We start from the raw sequence: 15,115 nt of genomic DNA, 5'->3' as shown, positions 1-15,115 counted from the left end.
CGGCGGGGGCAGCGCCTCGCAGGAGAAGAGAAAGAAAAAATGGTCATTTTTCAGGTTCCTCAGCCCCGCCGGGAACGGGCGGTGTGATTTTTAACCCGATTTCCCTCTTTCTTTAACCAAAAGCGGCCGCCGAGGCGCAGGGCCCGGGGGGTCCCCGCTCCGTGTTTCCGGGGGGCCCCGTTCGTGGTGGCACCGCGGGGCGGGGGGGGGGGGCGGCTTGACGGGCGGTCCTCTCAGCCAATGGGCGAGCGGCTCTTCCCGCCTCGACCAATGGGAGCGCGTCGTGGGCGGGGCGGGCTGAGGGAGGGGGCGGGGCTGCCCGGACGGGGCGAGAGCGGGAGACGGAGCGTGAGTTGGGGGGGGGGGGGGGGGCGCGAGGGGAGGGGGCCGTTGCCGGGGTAACGGGGGGGGGGGGTCGTGAGGTAATGGGGGGTGGGAGGTGTTGGGGGGGGCGGCAGTGGGGCTGGGGGGGCGGTTACTGAGGTAACGGGGGGGGGGGGGTTCAGGCTGAGCCCCGGCCCCGCTGCCGCCCCCCCCCATCTCTGCACCCCCCATCTCTGCACCCCCCACCCCCCCCCTATTTCCACCCCCCATCTCCGGTGCTCACGGGGGCTCCGGCCTCCGCAGGGACCCTCGGAACAACCGGGGAACCCCCTGGGAACAGCCCCCCCCCCCCCCAGCACCCCCTTCTCCGGTGGTTCCCGGGGGCGGCTCCGGGGGGGTCCCCCCGGGCTGGGCTGAGCGACCCCCGGGGCTGCTCGTGCCGGAGCCAGCGCTGGGCATTGTTAATGAGCTGTTAATTGCTGGATCGGCTCGTGACCGGCTGAGCAGGGCGGGGTTGATGCCTGAGCCGGGTGTGAGCTGCGCCCGGGAGGGGCTCGGGGCTCGGGGGTGACAGTGGTTCCTGCTGGCAGCCCCCGGGGGAGACCCCCCGAGCCTCGGGAATCCCGTGGATTAAAATTAAACTTGCTGCTCCAACCAGCAGGTGTCCCAGGTGGTACCTTCTCCATCACGGGGGGGGGGTTGTCAGCGTGGCTGGAAGGGCTCTGGGTGGGCTCCTCACCCCTCTGGGTGCTGCAGCCCCCCCCCCACCCCACCCCGGGGGGCTCGGGGGGGGGGTCTGGCAGCTCTTTCCTGGGGGAGATCCCTTCTCCAGGTGCTGTGGGTTTGACTTCACGAGTCAATTCTGTGCAAGTGGGAGGTGAGATCCTCGAGGTGCTGCTGCAGGAGCAGGGCAGCAGTGCAGGGACCTGCTCACCTTGATCCCTTTTTCTGTAAATAGTTGTTATTTTGTAAAATGGTTTTGTGCCCCCAAGGTTCACTGCCCCTGCCTGCAGCCTGGGGAGAGGGGAAATGCCTTTAGGTTTCAAATTCAGTCAATGTTTGTGACCCAGGCAGCTCAAATCCCGTTTTTCCCTTGCATGAAGCAGCCTCTGCCTCCTCCCTGGTGCAGCCCGAGGCAGCAGGGAGCCCAGCACTGGTTTCTCCAGGGGGTTTCCCTCTGGAGACCTGTTTATCCCCAGGGATTGAGGCCTCCACTGACTCCTGCTGCAGAGCTGGGATGGAGGCCCAGGAAACCGAGCAGGAGTGAATCCAACTCTACCAAACCCCCTGGGAACGTTGAGGGGAGATCTTTGAGTTCATTTCTGGGTGGCAAATCCCACCAGGTCAAGTCCCTCTTCTTTTTCTCACAGTTGGAAGACCCAAAAATAGCTAAACCCCAAAAACCTCTCTTTGTTTTTTTTCCTGTACACAGGTTCTGAGCCCAGGAGCATCTTTCTCCCCAGGCCTGGTCGAGCTGTCACCTGCTGATGTCCCTTCTCTGACAGGGGCTGGAGGGACCCCCCAGCAGCTGCCTCCCACCAGGAGCCTTCACCAGGGAGCACGATGAAGCTGGTGGTGGCCAAGGTGCTGTGTCTGCTGGGCATCTGTGTCCTGATGCTGGCCGGGTCCCTGCTGCCCGTCAGGATCATCAGTGCTGACCACGAGAAGGCCCGTTGCTCCAGGAAGGTTCTTTCCCTCTGCAATTCCTTTGGAGGAGGAGTCTTCCTGGCCACCTGCTTCAACGCCCTGCTGCCAGCCCTCAGGGAGAAGGTACCTGCTGGCCTCCTGCTAACGAGGGCTGTTAATGAGTCTGTGGCCCCGTGTGTGCTGGGGGGGGGGGGGGATCACCCTCCCCAGGCCAGCAGAGCTCGGGAATGGGGGCAAGGGTCCATGTCCTGCCTGTGGAGTCTCCTCAGAAAGGGCTGTGCTGTGCCTGGGGTTTCAGATCAGGAGGACTGACTGAGCTGTGCCCACCCCCCATTTGGCTACTGGTGACTGGGGGGGGTGACTGGGGGGGGTGACAGAAGGTGACTGAGCATCACCAGGGTGAGCAGCTCAGAGCTCCTGCCATTCTGTGGGTGTTTAACACCCCCCCAGGCAGGTGGGTTCCCTGCCTCTTCCACTGAGGCCCGTGTAACCCTGCCGAGGCACCACAGATCCATGGGGTGTCCCTTTGGAGCTGTGTGAACCCGGTGGGAATATTCCCCCTCGGAAGGGCCGAGGGGAGTGATTCCCTCTGGACTGTTCTCTCCCTTCCAGCTCGATGCAGTTCTGCAGCAGGGGAACGTGACCACGGACTACCCGCTGGCCGAGACCATCGTGATGGTTGGCTTCTTTGTCACGGTCTTTGTGGAGCAGCTCGTCCTGACCTTCCAGAAGGAAAAACCTTCTTTCATTGACCTGGAGACCTTCAACGCCAGTTCGGATGCCGGGAGCGACTCGGAGTACGAGAGCCCCTTCCTCGGGCCCTCCCGCGCCCGCCCGCCCGGCGGCGACCCCGCCCGCCACTGCCACGGCCTCAGCATCCAGGAGCTCTCCCGCTCCGGGCCCCTGCGCCTGCTGGGACTGACGTTTGCCCTGTGTGCACATTCCATCCTGGAAGGCCTGGCCCTGGGCCTGCAGGAGGAGGGCAGCAAGGTCATCAACCTGTTCCTGGGAGTGGCCGTTCACGAGACGCTGGTGGCCGTGGCCCTGGGTGTCAGCATGGCCAAGGCCTCGCTGCCCATGAGGGATGCCCTGAAGCTGGCTGTGCCAGTCAGCCTGATGATCCCTCTGGGAATCTCCATCGGGATGGGGATTGAGAGCACCCAAAGTGCAGCCAGCAGCATCATCTCCCTCCTCCTGCAAGGCATCGCGGGCGGCACCTTCTTGTTCGTCACCTTCTTCGAGATCCTTGCCAAGGAGCTGGAAGAGAAGAACAATCGTCTCCTGAAGGTTCTGTTCCTGGTGCTGGGATACACGGCACTGGCCGGGCTGGTCTTCATCAAGTGGTGAGAGTGGGAAGGGTGGGAAGCAAACCCCACCTCCCTTCCCTGGCAAACGGCTCCGGAGCTGAGCCTGCTCCAGCCAAGGGGACACTGAAGCTCAACGGCCAAGTGAAACCTCATGGTCCAGCTGGTATTTCCCAAAGAAGGGAGAATCCTTCCTGTGTGCTCAGAGATAAAAACAAGGAGTGTCCCCTTGGGGAGGGTCCCAGGCCTTGTCCCTGCTGGGGGGGGGGTCTGTGGGTACAGCAGCTTGTGTGGAGATGAGGTGACACGTTGTGGATCTGGTGCTGTCTGCAAAGAGCTGCCCCAGCCTGTGAGTTCCTGGTGATCCAGGTGACCAGCCCTCTCCCTCCTGGGAGTTCCTGGTGATCCAGGTGACCAGCCCCCTCCCTCCTGGGAGTTCCTGGTGATCCAGGTGACCAGCCCCCTCCCTCCTTCCCCTGGCACCCACTGCAGGAACTGTGGCTGCGACTCAGCTTCCTTCTCTCCAAGGAGGTGGGAAGAGGCAGCAGAAATCCAACCAGGAGCAGGTGGGATGGGGATGGCTGCACTAAGCTGCTTAGTTTTCAGCAAAACCTGGTTGTAAGAGCTGCCAAAAATAACATCCCCCCCGGGGGGGGCACAGCTGCCACTTTAACCCACCAGTGGCTCCAGGAGCTTTTTGTTCCTCGGTGATTAACAGGAAGAAACGAGGCCGGGTCCTGTCCCGTGCTTCCTTCTCCACGTCTCATCCCTCCCTTGAGCATTCCCTGAAGGAAGCCTCCAGCAGCCTGGCAGTGCATCCCTTACAAATCCCTCTCTCCCTGGCTGCAAATCCTCAACAGCTGCAGCCCCCAGCATCTGGTATTTCCTAAGGGACAGGCAGCAGCAATTCCCAGTGGGTATTTTTTAGGGCAAATGCTTGTGTGTGTAGGGTGGGATGGGTTCCCCCAGCACCACCAGAGGCTGGGGAGCTGCTCCCGGGGTGCTGGGCCAGCACTGCTGTGCTGCAGAGGCTGCTCTGGGCGCTTTGCCGGCGTTCCCAAAGGAGAAGAGGCTCTTCCGGGGGGGTTTCAGAAGCTGTGGAAGGGCTGGTGAGAGGCACTTGCACCTGACCGCGCAGGAGCAGGTCTGGCCCGCCAGGGAAGCTGGGCCTCCTGCCCATCCCACTGGCAGCCTTTGGTTTTGCCCCATGGATCAGAGGCTGGAGCCGGGAATGTGCCCCCCCTGCAGGGGCTGCGGTTTAATCCTCCCTAGCCTGGGCTCCCGCGGCAGCTTCCGCAGGCAGAGCAGGGCTTTGGGAAGCGCCAATGGAATTCTACCGGGGGGCTGAGCCCTGGCACCAGCCCTGGCGGCGTGATCCGGAGTGGGAAGAAGGATGGGAGAGGCTGGAAGCAGCACCCCGGGGCCAGCGCTGGCACCGGCTGCAGCGCCCGGGGAGCGAGGAGCCTCCCGGCGCTTCTCCTTCCAGCTGCTGCACCAGCCCCGAGTCAATTCATCTTGCTTTGAAAAACCGGCGTGGAAGGGGGGAGGGAGGGTTATTTTAGGCCTCAGATGACACAAATTAGCGGGGCCTGATGAGAATGTAATTTGCCTCCACGTGGTGAAGCCTCCGTGTGTTATTTCTCCCCCGCAGGCGGCTGCTCCGTGTCCCGGGCAGGTGGGATGAGGGGGGAGAGGTGAGGTGTGAAACTGGGAGGGGGGGGGAAGCACAGCCCTCCTGGGGCTCAGCCTCTTTGTTCCTGCCCCAAATTCTTGTCCTGTGTTGGTTTTTCCCCCCCTGCATTTGGGTAAATGTGCTTTCCCGGGCCCTGTTCCTCTTCTCTTCCGCATCCTTCCTTTCCAGCCCCAGAGCCACGAGGAGCTGTTGCTGGGAGGAGGTTTCATCATCATCACCCAAAAGATCTGATGGGAGCAGGGATCAGGGTTCCTCCCCCGTGGTCCCAGCAGGGACAGGCTCCATCTTGGGCTCTCTCCTTGTCCGTTGGAATTTGGGAATGGGGCTGGGGGGCACAGAGCCCCAGGAGCTGCTCTCCTGCTCCCCCCCCCTTCCGTCCCTCGGGGGGTTTATCCACCCGGGAACACCCAGGTCCATCTTTCCAGGCCGGGATCAGGAGTGGAGAAGGACAAACCCCCTCCCCTGCTCCCAGTAAAGGCTCCAGCATCTCCCCGCGTGTCTCTGGTTTATCTGGAATCCCGGAGCTCTCCCGGTGCCAGGATCACGCGCCGGGAGCACGTGCACATCCCGGGGAGGCGAATCCGAATCCCACGGGGAAAAGGGGTGGGAGCAGCGGCGGGGGGAGCTGCCGGCTGGACCCCGATGGAGCTGCACTGAGTCTGGGGGCAGGATCCTCTGCCGCCCACCCCTCTTTGCCCCCCCGGCCCCGCGTGTGCAGCCCCCCCCCCCCTTCCCTCCCCCCCCCCCGGTGCCTCGGGCTGAATGAACCGGGGGAGGAGCCGCAGCGGCTGGAACGACGATGGAAACTCATTCATTTCCCTTAACGAGGAGGATCCGTCCGGCTACGGGGGGGCTGCGGGGATGGGGGCACCCCGCGCGGTGACTTTCCGGAGGGGGGGCTGTGAGTGCCGGGGCCGTGTCCCCGAGGAAAGGCTGGGGGGGGGGTGGCCCAGGGGGCTGGGGAGCGGCAGCCTTGCCCCCCCGTTCCCACCGGGGTTCCTCATGGGATGCGTGGTGGCAGCGAGGGGGTGGCACCGTGCCCCCCCGTTCCCGCAGCTATTCATAGCAGCTGCGGATTTTAATTGCTGCCACTCAGGAGCTGGCATGTCACACGGCCTGGCAGCCACTGTCCCCGGGCCCTGGCAGGGACCTTCCAGCTCCCCAGGCCGTGGTTGTGGCTCCAGACCCCGCTCTGAGGGGACGCTGCGGTTGGTGACAGAGCCTCTGTGGTGCCACCGGCCACACGTGTGTGTACATGCATGTGCACAGGCTGTGCTGGTGTGGCAGGGTGGCAGCTGTGTCCCCAAAGCCAGACCCTGCCCAGGCCACCCCCACCTGCCACGGGGCCTTAGCACACCCTGTCCTGCCATCTCGGGGTGTCCCTCTGTTCTGTCTCGCTGTTCCTGTGTCCCCCTCTCACCACCTGGGGGGCTCTGTCCCCATCTTCATGTCCCTGGGCTGTGTATCCATGTTCCTCTTCGTGTGTGTCTGTGTCCCCACCTGTGCCCATGTCCACACATGGTCCTTGTCTGTGTGTCCATCCCTGTATCCCTGTCTGTCTGTCCTCATTCCTGTCCCCATCCATGTTCTTGTGTGCCCATCTCTGTCCGTCTGTCCCTGTCCCTGCATCCCCCTCCCATCTGGCCCTGTCCGTGTGTCCCCATCACTCTCCACTTGTCCATCTGTCCCCATCCCTGCACGTGTCTCGCTCCATTTATCCCTGTCCTCATCCCCTGTCCCCATCCCTCTCCATCTGTCCCTGTCCGTGCATCCACATCCCGTCTCTCCCTGTCCGTCTGTCCCTCTCCGCTCATCCCCATCCCACCCGTCCCTCTCTGCCCGTCCCCGCCGCTGCCGCCGCGTCCCGGAGCCGCTCGGGGTTGGGCCCGGGGGTCCGGCGGCCCCGGGCGGGGCGGGCGCGGCGGGCGGGGCTGGCGGCGGGGCGGGATCGGCTCTGCGGGATCGGCTCTGCGGGATCGGCTCTGCGGCGGCCGCACCGCACCGAGCCGTGCCCAGCCCCGCCGCACCGGGCCCAGCCCCGCAGCACCGGGCGGACCGGAGCCGCCGCGCCGGGGCCGCCCCGGGCCGGGCCATGCGCTGAGGCCGCCGCGCAGCCCCGCAACCAAGGGCGGATCCCGGGCAGGACACGGTGAGGCGGCGGCGGGCACCGCAATGCGACCGGCGCGGCGGGGAGCCGGGGGGAGCGGGCACGGGGCAGCGGCCACCGGCGGGGGGGACCGAGGGGTGCCCCGGCAAGGGGAGGGCACGGCCGGGGAGCGGAGCCGGGACCCCGGGCCGGGGCGTGGGACCCCGGTCCCTGCCTCTGACCGCCCTCCTGCCCCTTCTCCTGCTCTCCATCCCTCCATCCCTCCATCTCTCCATCCTGCCTCTCCATCCCTCCTTCCTGTCCATTGCTCCTCCATCCTTCCTTTTCCATCCTGCCCCTTCTGTTTCTCTATCCTGCCCGTGCCTCTCCATCCCTCCAGCCTGCTCCTGCTCCTGCTCCATCCCTCCATCCCTCCATCCCTCCATCCTGCCCCTGCTCCTTCACCTCCACCCTGCCCCTGCCCTCCATCCCGACCCCCAGACCCACCCCAAGCCCTGGGAGGTCTGAGAGGAAGGATGTTGGGGGGTGCAGAGCCCCCTGGCAGGATCAGGTCCAAGTTGTGTCTGTCCCTGGAGCTGGGGGGGCCATGGTCCAGCTCCCTGGGCACAGGGGGCTGTTTGGGGGGTGTGGGTGTGGGTGGGCACAGGCTGTCAGGCACCCCAGGGTGCTGTGCAGGCCCGTCCAGCCCAGCCCCATGTCACGGTGACAGGGTTGTCTTTGGCTGCACCACGAGCAGGTGGGGACACGGGCAGGTCAGACATGGGCAGGTAAACAGAGAGGACCCTCACCCACCCCAGCCATGGTCTGATGTCCCCACACACCAGCGCAGCCACAGCCTCTGCCCTGTCCCCATCTCCCCTGCACCTGTGATGCCTCTGACATGGTGGGATCTGAGGGTGTTTTTCTGCCCCATGCCCACCATGGATGAGCTCCTCAGCTGCCCGAGGCCACGGGGATGGGCTCCAGCCCCACTCCCAGCCCCCAGCTCTCCAGTCACCAGCCCCTGGCCAGGTGTTTGGGACCATGCTGGGTTTTTGGGGCTGTTTGCAGGATCTGGACCCACTGGTGCCGCAGCCGTAGGAAGGGGCTGGTTCCCCTGGAGGTGCCTGGGGATGAGGGGCTGCAGTGCTTGGCTGTGGCTGCTCAGGGTGCTTTGCTGTCCTCCCCTTCCAGGTCTGTTGGTCCCCACATTGAGGTGGAGGGAGGCAGGAGCAGAGCTGGGGGCAGCCCTGTCCCCCTCTCCATGATGGGGACCCTGCCCAGGCGTCCCCTGTGAGCAGGCACTGAAGTCTGGCAGTGTGAGGGTGGCCGTGGGGGTCTCTGAGCCTGCAGGCCACCAGCCCATGGCTGTGCCACACTGTCCCCTGGTGCCCACCTCCCTCTGCTCCCCACTGCATCTCCAAGGTGGGAGGGGAGCAGAGAGATGGCACGAGGTGGCACAGCACAGGGTAGGACCGAGTGGCATGGGGTGGAAGGGCACAATATGGTCGACATGGGGTGGCAGGGGGCAGTAGGGGGTGGCAGGACACAGCATGGGATGACATGGGGTGGCAGAGCACAGCACAGGGTGACAAGGGGTGACGGCACCAGGCAGCTTGGCAGGTGCCAAGGTCTGTGTGTGAAATGGCACCTCGGTGCATGGGGAGCCGGGGGGGCCAGTTGGAGGCTCTGGGTGCCTCTGGGTCCTTGCTGGGCTGGCGACTGCCCCGAGGGCTGCTCCTGCTGCTCGGGGGCTCCGAGGGTCCCAGAGATGCCCAGTGTGTCCCCCCCCAGCCCGCTGCCCCAGCAGCCTGGGCTGCAGCGGCTGTGCCGGTGCCCGCGGTGGGGCCATATGGCCGCTCGTCAGAATAGCAACTGCTGCTGCCCCCCGGGCGGGCACCGGCACCGGCACCGGCCGGCAAGGGCGCCTCAAGGGCACGGGGGGGCTGGGACCCCCCAGGTGGGGCTGGGAGCTGGGGTCTGGGGGGGGGACTGCTCTGTTCCCCTCACGGAGCAGTGTCGGGGGGTCCATCCCGAAGCCCCCAGTTGACGCCTCCTCCCCCCTTGCAGCGGCAGCAGCTTCTCCGGGGCAAGATGCCGGAGCAGAGCAACGATTACCGGGTGGTCGTGTTCGGCGCGGGCGGCGTGGGCAAGAGCTCGCTGGTGCTGCGCTTCGTGAAGGGGACCTTCCGTGACACCTACATCCCCACCATCGAGGACACGTACCGCCAGGTCATCAGCTGTGACAAGAGTGTCTGCACCCTGCAGATCACCGACACCACCGGCAGCCACCAGTTCCCGGCCATGCAGCGTCTCTCCATCTCCAAGGGCCATGCCTTCATCCTGGTCTTCTCCGTCACCAGCAAGCAGTCCCTGGAGGAGCTGAAGCCCATCTACCAGCAGATCGTGCAGATCAAGGGCAGCGTGGAGAGCATCCCCATCATGCTGGTGGGGAACAAGTGCGACGAGACCCAGCGGGAGGTGGAGAGCAGGGAGGGGGAGGCGATGGCCAAGGAGTGGAAATGCGCCTTCATGGAGACCTCGGCCAAGATGAACTACAACGTCAAGGAGCTCTTCCAGGAGCTGCTGAACCTGGAGAAGAGGAGGAACGTGAGCCTCACCATCGACGGGAAGCGCTCCAGCAAGCAGAAGAGGACAGACAAAATCAAGGGGAAATGCAGCATCATGTAGAGCCTCGGACTGACCCGCACCCCCCTCCGGTCCCCCCCTCTACCCCCCCACGACTGGACGTGGCACCACAGTGGGGCTGTCCCCTCGTCCTCCGTGCCACCACTGTGACTGTGCAGGGACACCGCAGCGTGGGCTGCGCTCACCCCAGGTCTGGGGGCGAAGACGGGGTGTCCCACAGAGCTGAGGGGTGCTCGACCCCCCCCGCGCGCCGGGACACGTGGCCGGGCACCGCCGGGGACTCCGCAGCACAACCCGCGGCACCGGCTGGTCCCTGTCCCCGCCCCCTCCCCGGTGCGGGACCCCGCGTCGGTCCTCGTGGGTGGGAAGGGTGGTGACGCGTGGGGGTGTCGGTGTCACCCTTGGGGACAGTCACACGTGCCCCCGGCCCTCCCTGTGCCCCTGTCCCCATGCCATAGCGCTCTGCTCTTCCAGGCAGAGACCCGGGGCAGCAGCAGCCCCAGTGCGGTGCCACAGCCCCCCGAGCCCCCAGCCCTGTCCCGGTGCCACAGCTCCCTGAGCCCCCATCCCCATCCTGGTGCCCCCTGAGCCTCCAGCCCTCACCTGGTGCCCCCTGAGCCCCCATCCTGGTGTCCCCAGTACCCCCAGCCCCATCCTGGTGCCCCCGCAGCCCTGAGCCGCCAGCCCAAGCACAAAGCCTCGGGTCCGAGGGAGGTCCTGACCCAGCACAATCCTGGCGAGCTCCGGTGGGAGACCCCTCCCCCCCCCCCAGCCCCCCGCTGCCCCCTCCCCACACAGGATGAGCCCTTCAGCCCGGCTGGGCCACGATGCCACGGTGACGGGCGCTGCCGTTCCCTGCCGTGATGCCCCCACCGGCAGCCAGAGCCCTCCCCTAGCCCCCCAGTGTCCCTGCCATGGGGCAGCCTGTTCCAACTCCCCAGGGACCCCCACCCCGCCACCCCCCCACTCCCAGCTCTGGTGCAGCCCTGCTTGCTCCCCCATGGCCGGAGCGGGACCCCCGCCCTGTCACCAGCCCCTCATCCCAGCGGGGTTTGTCCCCTCGCTCCGGCCCGGCTCACCCTCCGCCGGGGCCCCTGGGGGTGTCCCCAAGGGGGTGTCCCCAGGCAGGCTGGACCCCCGCCAGCTCCCCCCACCGCCGGCTTTTTACAAGACAACCCGAGCGCCCAGGGGACAAGGTGACAAGGTGACGTTCCGATGTAGCCTTTATTCTAGAACTAGTCTTCCTTCAATAAAGAGATGAGAAACGCTCCCGGCGTCCCGGTCCCGGCCCGGGGGGGGATGGTGGGACACGGGGTGACAGGCGGGATGGGCCGGCGTGTGCACACGCATGTGTTTGCACGTGTGTGTGTCTCCGAGCAGCCGTGCCCGTGCACACGCGTGTTCCGTGCGCGCACACGTGCCGAGCCGTGGCCACACGTGCGTGGCTGCGTGCCCCGGCAGCCCCCCCGCCCCCCGCCGGTGCGTGCCCCCCACCTCTCGCTGCCAGCGCGTTCCCGTGGGGAGGGGGTGGGAGCGCGGTGCGTGCGTCATCGTGCCTGTTGCCATGGAAACCATCTGCTCCCCGGGCGCGGGAGCCGCGTGGGCACGCGGGTGCGGGCGGGGGGGAGGGGGGCGGGGTGGGCGAGGGGGGGGAGCGGGGCTGCCTCAGGCTCCGTGGGGAGGACACGGCTCCGTGGGGAGGACACGGCTCTGCAGGGATGGCTGTGGCTCTTCGGGGACAGCCACACATCCATGGGGACAGTCACGGCTCCACCAGGATGGTCACAGGTCTGTGGTGATGCTCAGATGCTCCATGGGGACCATCACAGCTCCGCAGGGATGTCCCAGCTCCCTGGCATTTGCCACGGGAACCCCTGCTGTCCCCATGTCCCTCCTGTGGGCCGGGGGAGCCAGGACCTTTGGTTCCGCAGCTCTTTGGGGGACCACTGTCCTGCTGCAGCACGGGATATCCCTTGGGATGTCCCTAGAGGTGTCCCTCAGGGTACCGTTGCTCTCAGCAAAGGCCACTTGCTCGCAGGAGGATCTGGGTGGCCACCGCAGCCCCCCATGCCCAACCCTGGCACCCAGCAGCCATCGACCACCTGGGCTGGGGGCACCCCGAGCCCCCCCGAGCCCCGCAGCTGCGTGATCCCTCCAGGTGCTTTCCCTGAGCCCGGGGTTTGGATCAGCCTGAGAGTTAATGAGCGGGAGGAGCCGGGGGGGCAGCCCGGCCCATCGCCCCCCCCCAGCCCCTGAGGAGTGGGAAAAGGCACAAATCCGACATGTGGGACCCAAAGCAGTTCCTCACACCGGGACCTGCCGCCGGTGCAGGACAGTGTCCCTCGTGTCCCCCCCTCCCGAGGGATCCCCCGTGGCCGGGGCTGCCCCGTCGGCGGCCAAAGCGGCTTAAACCGCGGCAGGTGAGGCCGTGCGGGAGCAAACGGGATTAGGGGAGAAATCAGCCGACTTCCCGCTAACGGGATTAGCCCCGCCGGTGGGGCTGGCGTGTGCCCGGCCAGGGGTCCCCCGGGGCGGGGGGACCGGTGGGGACAGACCCGACATTTCTCCGTCTCGGCTCCTTCTGGGATTGAAGCTGCAACTGGTGCGTCCTGGGGTGTCCCGGCCGCACGTCAGCACAGCCCTGGGATGTGCTGGGAAGCGCTAATGGAGAGCGACGACTGCGGCTTGTCCTGCCCCAGGGAGGTGTCCCTGTCGCCCCGTGGTGACCCCCGAGGGGGGACACCGGGCTCCGCTGGCCCCACGGAGGCGGCAGCGGGCGCCAGGCACCGCCGGAGCCGCCGCGCCGGGGCAGCTGCGGGGAATCAAAGCCTCGATTCACGCCGGGCCGGGCCCCAGAGCCGCGTTTCCTGCTCCCCCCGTGACTCCCGCCCGCGGCTGATTCATCCCCCCGGATTTTCCCCTCGCTGCACTGGGAGAGCAACTCCCGTAGGGGGGGGGTGGTGGAGGGACGGGGCCCGCAGCCCCCCCGGCACGCAGGGCGGGCCAGAGCCTGACACGGCCCAAACCGGAGCCCCCCGGCGCCCGGGGGCATCGGGGGGAGCTGGGAAGGGGGGGACAGGGGCCGCCATCCCGGCCCTTTCCCGGGGGGCTGGTTGTGGAACAGAGCGGGGGGCCCCTGTGGGGGCGGGAGGATCCAGGGGCTCCCGGGGCGGGATCGGGGGGTCCCGGTGCCTCGCGCCCCGGGCGTCACGTGCCGCCGGCCGCACGCCCCCTCCCCGCGGCGACTCGCTCATCAATATTAATTAAGCGTTTTACATGCGACCGCCTCTTTCCCCGCCCCCCCTCCCGCGCTGATTGGCTGTCAGCCCCGCCGCTCCCCGTCTGGCCCCGCCCCCTCCCCGCCCGCCCTCCCCGCCGCCGTCGCAACCCAACCTGCTGGCCGCCTCACGCCCCGCCCCCCGCGGCAGCGCCAGCTCCCAATGGCGGGCGGAGCTGCCAGTCGGGGCCGGGGGGCGGGGCCGGGCCGGGCCGGCCCGCGCGCGGCGGGGCGGGGCAGCAGGGTGCGTTGCGCGGCGGCGCTGGTGTCTGAGGCGGCGGCTCCTCCGCCCCGCGCTGCCCCGGCCCCGCCGAGACCGGTGAGGAGCCGCGGGGCCCCGGGGGGCGGCGGGGCGCGCACCGGGGGCGGGCGGGGACGGGCGGCGCAGGCCGCGGGCCCGGCCGAGCCCCCAGCCCCGCCCGGGGCCCCTCGAGGCCCGTTGCGGCCCGGGCGGCGGGGCCGGGCGAGGGGCGCTCGGGGAAGTGCTGAGAGGGCGCTGGGCGGGGCGAGAGCGGCGGGGCCGGGGGGAGAGAGAGAGAAGGGGGTCCTGAGGGGGGGGAGGGAGGGAGGTGGGGCGGAGGGGAAGAGAGGGGCTGGGGTCGGGGGTGAGGGGCCCCCAGGGCAGGGGCTGCGCGGCAGAGGGGACTGGCTTTGGGGGGCCGGGGTGAGGGGGCTGTGGGGGCCCCCAGGGTTTGGGGCCGGCGGGGAGGGGTGCCTGAGCAGGCGGAGGGGGGGTCCTGGGGGGCCGTGTGGGGTGCTGAGGGGGGAGGTGTGGGGTTTGGGGAGGCTGAGTGTGGAGGGATTGGGTGGTCCTGGAGGTGGCTGGGGGTCCCATGGGGTGCGTGGGGTGAGTTGGGCTGGGTTAGGAGGGTCTGGGGTAGGGGGCAGTGGGAAGGGGAACCCCTGGGCAGGTCAGAAGGGGAGGCTGGGGCAGGGGGCTGAGCTGGGTGGGGGTTAAGGGGCCCTGGGGTGCTGGAGTTGGTGGCAGAGGGGTGAGGGATGGGGAGGAGCAGCTGAGAGGGGATCTGATGGGGTTCACAGGGTGCGGGTGGGCCAGGGGGGGTGTGATTTCTGCCTGTGGATCGGTGTGAGGAGGCGATCTGGGGGTGTGCTGGGGGGTGGATGCAGAGGGTGCTGTGCTGTGGTGGGGGGCCCCAAAGTCTTGGGGTGAGCTGCAGCGGGAGGCGGTTGGGTGGAAGGGGCTGTGGTGACAGGTGGGGGCAGCAGGGCTGGAGCTGGGGTAACGAGGGGCATGGCAGGCTTCTGGGTGGATGAGGTGAGAAGAGGCAGTTGTGACTGATGAGAGACAGTTTGGTACCTGCTTGCTTTGGAAGTTGGGTGACTTAGTGTGGAATGGGTCTAGACCCTCTTTTGGGGTATAAAAGGAGGTCGGGAAGCTCATCAGAAGGTCTGGTACCTCATAATCTACTAGGTTTTTTTCTGTGTGTGAGTTAATGGTGGGTTGGGATAGAGAGGTTTTGGAGAGAAAGGGAAAATACCTGGATGGCTGGTGTGGGATGGTGATGGTGCCCGTTCTGGACAGAGCTTTGGAGGCATCAGGGACTTGTAGTGCATGGTTTACGTAAAAGAGGGGTGGCTGCAGTGTCTGGATTTTCTGTATTACTGAGGTAGAGTGGAGTAGAGGAGATAAGTGAGTTCCACAGACAAAGAGAGAAATCCATCTCCTCTTCATTTCCAAACAGAAATGTGAAATGAACAGCCAGGTACTGGCAGGTGTCCTTTAGAAGGTGAAGGAAGGGGAGCACAGGCTCTACAGGTGAGCAGGGGCTGGAAGGTGTCTTGGTGCTGGGAGCTGGAGCTGGGCACCTGATCCCTGCAGCTCATTTTTTGGAGCAGGTGAATGGGATTTACCTCCATCCTGGGCCATTGCCTTCAGGTGTGACCTTAAATCAACCCCTGATGGGCTGTGGTGGAGCTGTGGTCTGCTCTGAGGTCCATCCTCTGTTACTGCTCGTAAACCAGGCGAGAAGTTACTGTGGCTTTTAAGGTGCTGACTTTAATGGTTTTTGGGTTTTTTTGGGGGGAAAACTGACAGCCTTCAGACTTGTTTATAGCTGTGAGCTTCTTGTAAAACTGACCTGGGCAAGTACAACTGTGGTGATTACTACTAGGAG

General features: G+C 66.4%; 3 protein-coding genes across 6 annotated transcripts in view; all 3 read left to right on the top strand.

Moving 5' to 3' along the window:
- The first annotated feature begins 308 nt into the window (after positions 1–308).
- Positions 309–4,831, top strand: SLC39A3 (solute carrier family 39 member 3). 2 transcript variants are annotated; one of them, XR_007891546.1, is made up of 4 exons: positions 309–348; positions 1,757–2,094; positions 2,584–3,685; positions 3,727–4,831. XR_007891546.1 is itself a non-coding variant. In XM_051639508.1 (3 exons), the coding sequence occupies exons 2-3, from the start codon at positions 1,888–1,890 to the stop codon at positions 3,316–3,318; spliced, it is 942 nt and encodes a 313-aa protein (XP_051495468.1). In that variant the 5' UTR covers positions 309–348; positions 1,757–1,887; the 3' UTR covers positions 3,319–4,831. The 2 variants fall into 2 exon arrangements, 1 of the variants encoding a protein (XP_051495468.1); XM_051639508.1 differs by having other exon boundaries at positions 2,584–4,831.
- Positions 4,832–7,076: 2,245 nt separating this feature from the next.
- Positions 7,077–10,968, top strand: DIRAS1 (DIRAS family GTPase 1). Its single transcript, XM_051639534.1, has 2 exons — positions 7,077–7,117; positions 9,125–10,968. Exon 2 carries the CDS (start codon positions 9,149–9,151, stop codon positions 9,743–9,745), a length of 597 nt encoding a protein of 198 aa, XP_051495494.1. The 5' UTR covers positions 7,077–7,117; positions 9,125–9,148; the 3' UTR covers positions 9,746–10,968.
- Positions 10,969–13,210: 2,242 nt separating this feature from the next.
- The window catches only part of GNG7 (G protein subunit gamma 7), a 67,822-nt gene continuing 65,917 nt past the window's right edge, over positions 13,211–15,115 (top strand). Inside the window, exons 1-2 of one of the 3 annotated variants that reach the window (XM_051639554.1) lie at positions 13,238–13,299; positions 14,684–14,757. The gene's annotated coding sequence lies outside the window, so the exon portion shown is untranslated. Of the gene's footprint in view, positions 13,300–14,683; positions 14,758–15,115 lie in introns of all 3 variants that reach the window. The other 2 variants (XM_051639553.1, XM_051639555.1) reach the window with 2 other exon arrangements.

The sequence above is a fragment of the Apus apus genome, chromosome 24 (assembly GCF_020740795.1).
Source record: "Apus apus isolate bApuApu2 chromosome 24, bApuApu2.pri.cur, whole genome shotgun sequence".
NCBI classification, from domain to species: Eukaryota; Metazoa; Chordata; class Aves; order Apodiformes; family Apodidae; genus Apus; species Apus apus.
The sequence above is the reverse complement of the archived record's forward strand: the minus strand, read 5'-3'. Positions and strand labels throughout refer to the sequence as shown.

Bases quoted from the DNA above. Each gene is read 5' to 3' on its own strand.
- SLC39A3 (XM_051639508.1), top strand. From the start codon at position 1,888: ATGAAGCTGGTGGTGGCCAAGGTGCTGTGTCTGCTGGGCATCTGTGTC. The intron at 2,095-2,583 runs GTACCTGCTGGC...TCTCCCTTCCAG, and splicing joins TGCCAGCCCTCAGGGAGAAG to CTCGATGCAGTTCTGCAGCA.
- DIRAS1 (XM_051639534.1), top strand. From the start codon at position 9,149: ATGCCGGAGCAGAGCAACGATTACCGGGTGGTCGTGTTCGGCGCGGGC.